This window comes from Etheostoma spectabile, chromosome 3 (genome assembly GCF_008692095.1).
Source record: "Etheostoma spectabile isolate EspeVRDwgs_2016 chromosome 3, UIUC_Espe_1.0, whole genome shotgun sequence".
Taxonomy (NCBI): Eukaryota; Metazoa; Chordata; class Actinopteri; order Perciformes; family Percidae; genus Etheostoma; species Etheostoma spectabile.
The window spans coordinates 27,208,922-27,217,579 of NC_045735.1; the positions used below are offsets into that span (position 1 = coordinate 27,208,922).

At 40.8% G+C, this 8,658-nt stretch overlaps 1 protein-coding gene across 1 annotated transcript in view; it reads right to left on the minus strand.

Moving 5' to 3' along the window:
• Positions 1 to 5,031: 5,031 nt before the first annotated feature.
• Positions 5,032 to 8,658, minus strand: part of rhoub (ras homolog family member Ub) — a 6,183-nt gene continuing 2,556 nt past the window's right edge. Inside the window, exon 3 of the mRNA XM_032508433.1 lies at positions 5,032 to 7,263. Within this exon, the coding sequence (XP_032364324.1) occupies positions 6,808 to 7,263 (456 nt within the window). The 3' untranslated portion in view covers positions 5,032 to 6,807. The remainder of the gene's footprint in view (positions 7,264 to 8,658) is intronic.

Below are 8,658 nucleotides of genomic sequence, written 5' to 3' on the forward strand. Positions count from 1 at the left end.
ACATGTTCAACAGACCACAGGACAGATGTTCTGGATGTAGAGATGGGCCTCTTCATAGCAAAACACTGAGCTGTTCAAAGAGGCCCTGCTGACCCAGGGACGGAGCGACTCAATTAGCCTCCCATAATGAGACCACACTGTGGGGGGTGTTTATATAAGCTTATTAAAACATAATCCTGCCAGCAACGCCATACTGTAACATGCCAGACAGGCCACTCCTGCAAGCATACTGTTAGCTAACAGCAGGTTATGTCTTTACTCCTCAGAAGAAATGTAAAGAGCTCAGACAAAGTAGTTATTTGTATTTATGAAAATTCTCAAATCATACTCCTTTTTTTGGAATTAAACCAAATTTTCTCTCTCCATTAATCTCTGTTCACTTAACAGATCGTTGTCTATACTGACTTCATAATCATAACCGTTTGACCTCCAGTTGTTGTGCATTAGTTCACTGGTACACATGTACTGTATTTCTCCAGCTGGTGTGGTAAAATGCAGGTGGTTAGGACAGTGCAGTACTAAGTAACTAAATACCAGTCTCAGTCTGACACACTGCTGTCAGACAGGACCACCAACGACTAATATTCCTGGGAAAACACACTATGTCTCATGTAAGTGAAGGGATTGTTTGTATTTTGACATGGACTAATGACCACTGTCTATACAGCAGAAACTTGTTTTACATGACATACTCTCTCTAAAATATTGATTCCAGCTGCTTTACATCCAAACATGAACGTTGTACCACCACTGAAGCTTTCCACATGTCACAATGTAGTGAAAACAGGGAACAGGGATAGGACCCAAACACGCATGAAGCAGGCAAACAGGATCAGTTCAGTAATTTATTAACGTATAGGTATATAGTCTTACTGACATGTACAGAAGGCAGGTTCAGGTACTGGGTCCAAGCTGGGTTCAGGTTCTGGTTGCTAAACAGAAAAGGCATGAAGGAACATGGCAACCTTGATGGTATGGCAACTGAGAGGCTGATGAGGGAATAAGATGCAGGTGAGCAGGAGGGCAACAACAGAGCAGATAAGGGAAGTGGGAACAGGTGTGTAGATGGGTGGAGCGAGCCAGAAGCCACAAATTGTTTTGGTTTTTAAAGGAATCTGATATAGTTGAGTAAGCTAAAAACTCTCATTGGCCTATTATTCAATTCAGAGTATTGAAGACCACATTTACTTGGTGTTGTTGGTGATCCTTGCTCTGCAATCAGAGACTAGTATGGGAGGGATTCAAATTTAAGTAAAAAAATAGGTTTCAAGATGAGAAATGCTGTTTATACCAAATCCTTACCCATCTATGTTATGTAACTTAAAATTAGCAACATGATGCCCTTTTGCTTCATTTCAGGTGACAGGAGGTTTACAATTAGTCCTCCTCAACATTAGTTGTATTCTGGTTTCAGAATGATAAAGACAGTTGGAGAGATAGATACGAAACGGGGTGTAGGCTCTACAGTATGAATTTTTTGAAAGTCTGACTGTATTGTGTGGATGGATGGAAGGGAAATGGCAATGAAGGGGCCTTGGGAATATGGCCGGAGACCACATAGGCCTCCCCCATCCACCCCACTGGATGGGTTATTGTCTGGCTCTGATTTCCATGTGATTCAAAATCTACGCAGTGGGAAGAAAAATATGTCTGAATGAACTTTTGACTTTGAAACCCTGGTGAACTACCACTTCCCCGCCTACATTAGCAGCCTTTAGTTGGCTGATTCAGAATAACGTTGGCATTGTTGTTGCTTTAGCTAACAGGAGCTAACTTTGGTAGCAGTTGCTGAGCTTGCTAGCTTAAGAGAGGCAGGGGTAAGAGGACGGTGACAACCCTATTGTCATAAAAAGCAACATTATGAACAGATTGCGCATTATAAAAAATGCCAAGATGAAATTAAAAAAAAGCCTTGAAAATGGGCCTTTTGAGACAAAGAGAAATCAAAATGATATCCAATAAAATTGAATTATGAAATTTACAGAAAACATTTATTTATATATTTTAAAGAATGAATGTGAATGGTTATTTTATCATGTCTTCTTGTGAACTTTTAAAAACATGAACAGGTCACAGAAGTAACTTGTTACAGAAGAGAGACTAAGGTCTTGAATATACTTGGAAAGCAGATTTCTGTCAAGAGTAATGAACTATACTCAATTGTTGGTTGAGTCTACATGTGGGTGTCTTTTAATCAGGGCCTTAGACATATTGCATCGCATTACAAGAGCTTGGGCAACAGTTAATCCTTACGACAATGTACAAAGTAGCCCACAGTCTATTGGCTGGATCCCTTCCCACCCTACAGACCTGATCACAATTGTTAATGTCCCTCACAAATCCCGCCCCCTGGGCTGAGCTCCAGTCATTATGCTGGCAATTATCCGAGGGGGGCTGGAGGAATCCTTCACCAACTTTAAGACATCAAAACTGATTACAGAGCTGCTCTTTCATGTGGAGTCAGAGTTCACTTGTTACCTAAATGATTCTCAGACGTTATGTAAGGAACTGGGTTTACAGGAATGAAAAGTTCAGAGACCATCTGAGTTGTTAAAGCTGAGGTAGGCTCCGGCCGACTGGGCTACCCATTACACACCATTATTTCACCCAGCATTCATTTAAAACAAGATTTATACTGTTTCCATCCAGGGCTGTGCCATCCAACCGCATGCTGGTTAAATGTTATGTTTTTACACTATTATCTTAAAGGAATAGTTTCAACTTTTAGAAATTTGCACTTGCTTGTTTGCTTTCTTGCCAAAGTAGACTAGATGATGGACACCCCTCTCATATCTGTCCATTCAATATGAAGCTGAGCCAGCATCCTGTTAGTTTAGCTAAGCATAAAAACTGGAAACAGGGCAGAACAGCAACCCTGGTAACAAAATCTGCCTACCAGCATATGTGAAGCTCACTGATTAATATATTATGTCTTGTTTGTTTACTCAATACAAACGTTAAACTTTAAAATTGACAATTTGTGGTTTTACAGGGATTATGCGCTGTACAGAGCCAGCTAGCCATTTCTCAACAGTTTTTTAATGATAAGCTATGATAACTGGCTGCTGGTTCTAGCTTGACGTTGAATTGGACAGATCTGAAAGTGGCATCAAGCTTTACATCTACTTTTCAGCAAGACAGCAACTGAGTGTAGTTTCTAAAATGTTCAGCTAGCCTATTCCTTTAGGATTTAACTTGATTAAGGCAAAAACCTTAGCATACAAAAAACTGGTTAGTGTAGAAAATGCTTTAAAATGTTTAGACAACACAGAGACATGGACAGAATATACAAACAAATATATTTTAACTTTTTTCTGTACTCAGAAAAAAAAGATTTGGTTGTATAGCTACCAGTAGTAGTAGTGGTTGATAGTCAAATACTTTCTTAGGTGGCTGTGGTTGTACTAGAGGAATTCAGACCCATTACCTCAGTATTTCTGGCCCTGTTCCCATCAACAGCGTTAGTTATCCTCTAACTACAGATACCGTAGCTCAGAGAGAAACAGAGCAGCTCTACTGGACTGAACACACAGTGGAAGCCATTAGATTCAGCCACAAACGTTTGCCTACGTTGACCTGTGACCATGAAATGGCTCTAAAGCATTCAGTTAGATTACCACTGAATGATAGTATTTTGTTTGGCTGTTGGCTCATTTATGTGTTTTACATTTACATATGATTACATAAATGCCCCCACATATGTTTGCTTAACACTGAACTCTCCTGTTTTATGAAGTAGAATATTTATTCACTTTTCTACCTCAGGGATAGGTTGGGTATTTGGAGTAAGCAGGGCAGTCAAAGTTAGGCAGACACTTGCACATGAAAACATAGTCTAATAATTTTACCGTGAACTTAAAGAGATGTCTAGACCTAACCCCTGCTATGTTTCCTGTCTGTTTCATGATTGACAGCTCAATATTCCCACCACAAACAATAACTAGTACTTCTAGCAGACAGGTAGGTATTACAGTCAAACACACAAGCCACACTACTAAATCACAGGACGTTTCACAAGATGGCGGCTTTGCTAGGAGACAACAACGAGGTTTCCTGCTAAAATATTGGTGGAAAGTGGAGCCACCCTGACTATCATAATTAGACCACTTGGCACCACTTCCACCCCAGTTTCACCGCTGTGAGGCTGGACAACATACTCATCTGCAGTCTGCCAGACAACAAACTCTCTTTTAGCTGCCTACCCTATCATTAGCGCTTCTAAACAAGTACAAGATACCTAGCTAACTGCCATTCTCTGCCTATTGTTGTATACTGTGGTGCAGACATGTAGCTATGAATATGGGAAAAATCCTATTTCAGGCAACGACAATCATCTGATCCAGCAAAGTCTTCGTGCCGACAAAATCTCTGCAGCTAAATCTTTAAAGTCACATTTAACGCTTTCCTAACCTTGTGAAAATGCAGCTTTCAGGAAACTGTCTGTGGCTGACATTGTTTGTTATTCACTACTCACTATATAATAAATTATTTTGTATGTCAGGGACTATGTAGTGAATCACAAAATTTACAAAACTCCCCACATCCAACAGTTGTGTACTGGATACCAAACTTTTCTTAGCAATGCATGTTTAGCTCATGGTTTATAATGGCCATAAATTGCATACCAAATTTTATTCGGCATTAAAAGATATGAGTAAATCATTTCTACTAGAGATTTAGACAACAACAATAGTGAGCCTGCTTTATAGTGGACAATGTAGTGAATATTTTATCTTTAAAAAAGGACTAGAAGTACGTGTTGACTATCCTTAACATTTTTCTAGTTGTGTAAGATTTAATATCCTCCTTTATATTCATACTGCAAATAAATTAAACTTAATTTTGAAATAATTTGGACATCACTTTCAAACTAGTAGTGCATTTCTAATTCACAATGTGTTTTTGTTTCACTTAAGACTTGTAAAAGTATGTAAGGCCACTCCTACACTCTTATCATCACATAGATGTCTTCAGTGTGACAGCTGAGATAACATATTTTCCAACGGAAGAGAATGGAACGGTATAAACAGGTTAAATATTTCACATTTTATTTTGTTTTCTGCTCATACAGCTCAACAAACTGCTCTCGTGCCAAAAATCAGACAGCAACAGAAACACTCATTCTGTTAAGTACCATTTAGAGTTGGCCAGCACAGCCAATGACTGAGTCACTTATGTCCTGTACGTACACATAGATGTATCCTGATGACATTACAAACATCATAAATGATTACTATGTAACATACATAATGACATAGAATATTTCATATATATTTGCTCTGTATTGCTGCTGATCAGTTAATTGGCCCAAAAGGAACAGATAAATATACAGAGCTGAATGACAGGCTTCTGAAAAATAAGAAGCAAAACACAGAATCAGTCTCTTTGGTGATTTCACCTCAATTACTGTATAATTTCAAAAGAGGAGAGAGAGCTCCAATATACTGACCCAAAAAGACACATAATTATCTGTTTAAGGCCCTGAATGCAATGACAAAGAAAGACCTTGTGATCATACAACCCGGTGGTAGTGCAGGAAACATGCAGCTCAGCTACGTCTGTTTCACTGACACTGAGTAAACCTGCATCTCCAGCACTACAGATGCATTTACCTGCTCTATATCTAATGCACACCAATGCTCCAAAGGCCATTGCATGGCGAGACTTCAGTGATGTGTTTGGACTGTGTGTGATAAGTGCAATGTACAGTGGCACCACCCAACTTATTGCTGCAACCTTGTAACAGTAAAGTTTTGAAAACTGAAATTGTGGACAGCGAAACTTTTCACTTGAGGTGAAGCTGAACGGCAGGCATGTGTTATCCTGTACAGGTTGGCTACTCAACATTAACATGCATTTGGATTACTTAATGTTTGGTGGCATCAATCTACTGTTGTAGGCGTGCATTGGTAAGGAGCTAACAGACCTCTAACTACGTGGTTGACTAACAGTGTGACAGCTGTAGCAACTCTTTAAAACGTGGCACAAGCTGGTGGAGAGAAATCCCTACACAACTTGTAGTTTAAACAGAACTGGATGACTGGACAACAACACTCCCTAAGAACTCATAGATTTAAAAAGAATGTATATTCATTAATATTTGATGGTAATTCAAAAGAGAATGACTTGAAATAAATGTGATCAGTTAGTCGTCAGACTCTTAACAAGTTTTTGCTGGACTAGCTTTTGATTTAAGAAACAAGGTGCAGGACTGGCTTTGGCTCTCAACAGTAGAATTATTGCATCTTTGATTGGTTATTTAAGCTAGTTTACATTACCTTCATGTTTTGATTTCAGTTAAATAAATCTATCAGAAGTGTTGGGCGCTGAATTACAGTGTAGCACGCAGAAAATAATATACTTTGTTAAAGAAGGGCCTCAAATCAGACACATAGGAGGAGTATACTTTTAGCACAGAACGTCAACGTCTGAACACCTCGGCTCACGTTTCCTTTGGACACGTCTAGTAGGATATGCAGTCCATGTGCCATAAAACTTTATTAGCTCCACTATTTTTGGTTCAATGCTGGTCACAGTCATATTTAACAGTTCAGACTGGCTCTGAGGAGCAGACAGTGGTCTTTTCAGGCATCAACAAAGTTTTCTGCACTTCTACAGCTGAGGCAGGCACACTCAGCCTCTGTTGAGCTAATGCTCCACTAAATTAAAGTCATTTTGGCTACTAAATCTGGGGTCGTCCAGGTGAATGTAAAAAATAAAAAGTCCTTACATCCAAATTAGGCCCCACCAACAAGTCAGCAATTCCAGTTTTATCATCAGTCACAGGGAAAATCGTCTCTTCCCTCCCTACTGGACACACACATACTTCTTCCACCAGGACTTGGAGAGCATCTTCATCTTATCGGCCGTGCTGCGGACCTTCCTCTCTCGCCTCACTCTCCTGTCAGACTGCCTCAGCCCAACGGCGATGGCCGCGTCAAACACCTCCTTTAGATTCTTTTGTGTCAGCGCCGAGCACTCAACGTACGTCACTGCCCCAATTTTTTCTGACAGCGCCCTGGCGTCTTCCTCCAGGACCGGCCTCTCCCTCCGCCTCGCCAGCTCAATCAGCACTTTGACGTCCTGCCGCAGGTCACACTGTGTTCCCACGAGGAGGATGGGCGTGAGGGGGCAGCGGCGGCGGATTTCAGGAACCCACTTCTCCCAGACGTTCTGGAAGGAGGCTGGGCTGACCACGCTGAAGCAGAGCAGCAAGGCGTCGGTCCGGCTGTAGCAGAAGTGACGGAGTTTGTCAAATTCATCCTAATGGAGACAGAAACCGATAGTTAGCAATGTGGGGAAGTCCATCATTTATACATATCAGGCAAATTGTTCTTACATTTTATTGCATTTAGCTCAACACTCGACTACTACAACATCACAGGAAAGGGAATTGTGGCAATAACCATTCAAAAAACTAAATAGTGTCCATATTGTGCTAATACAAAGTATACACAAGCCCTGCCCACTCATTTAAGTCATCTCCAGTAAATCTCTTAAATTAACACTTTGGAGTCACATAGCTTTGACTAACAAGGGCCTCCCACACCCTTGAGTACACAGATTAAGGTTGGCAGAAACTTGACACAAACCTCACCTTCTTTCCCTTTACCCCTCTCCTTTCCAGCACAAATCTCCTAATCCCTCCTTTCCTAAACAATGCTCTGTGCTCCAGCTCCTCGTGATTTTAAAACACAGCCGAATCTGCACAAACAATCAGTGAATTTAAACAGTTAACATGCAAAGCTCAATTACGGCAGTGGACACTTATGAACTTTTGAGATTCCCGCACAGGCTTTGCAGTCTAATGACGTAGTTCCATCTGCAGAACGTGCAGACATCTCCATCTCTGAGTAAGGAGCAACTTTGTTTATCAGTTTTGGCAGCAGCAGTTATGCTTTGTCTCTAGACGTTTCTGTCTTTCTGTCTGGGCTCCGTCTCTGTCGTCTCTGGCACAAGCTCCCCTCTTATGAAATTGCACAAGTGGGCCTATAATAAGTATTTGCCGACTTTTATCTGCATGTATTTGCCCAAGCTTGTCTGCATGTGTGTGCACAGTTTTAACACTTTGTGTAGCTTGCAACATGCTGTGAGGTTGCACATGTATTGGTTGGGCTTGTCAATGTCTTTGATTGTGTGTAGAACTGGCAGTGCCCTCGCAATGTTTGTGAATGTCAAATATGCTGCTCCCAGGGCAGGGTTCTTTTGAGTTGGATTATGAAACAACCACCCATGCTGCAGGGAAATAAAACACTCTTTCACAACCTGTTCTTTACAAGACTGCTGTTAAGTACCAACATAATAATGAGTCAATAACCTTTGCCTGGCAAGCTCCCTGTACCACCGTGTCCTTCACAGCAGAGACACAGGGAAAAAAAGATGTTTTTTTCACCATCACCTCCTTTCTAAACCTTCAGGCCTTCCACTTTCTTTCAGCACCCTGTCACTTCACCACAGGGAGATTTAGGCTACCTTTCATATATTCCTATACAGACAAGATACCTGAAATAGCATGCGAGAGGCATACGTGAATAAAGGCAACATGGGCTAACCACAAAAACAGTACAACCAATGAAACTATTGGATTTTCAGCGCCAATTAGTCCATTGTTTGATGATGTTGGGAACCTTGTGTTGCTGCTAAATGAAAAGTTGGGGG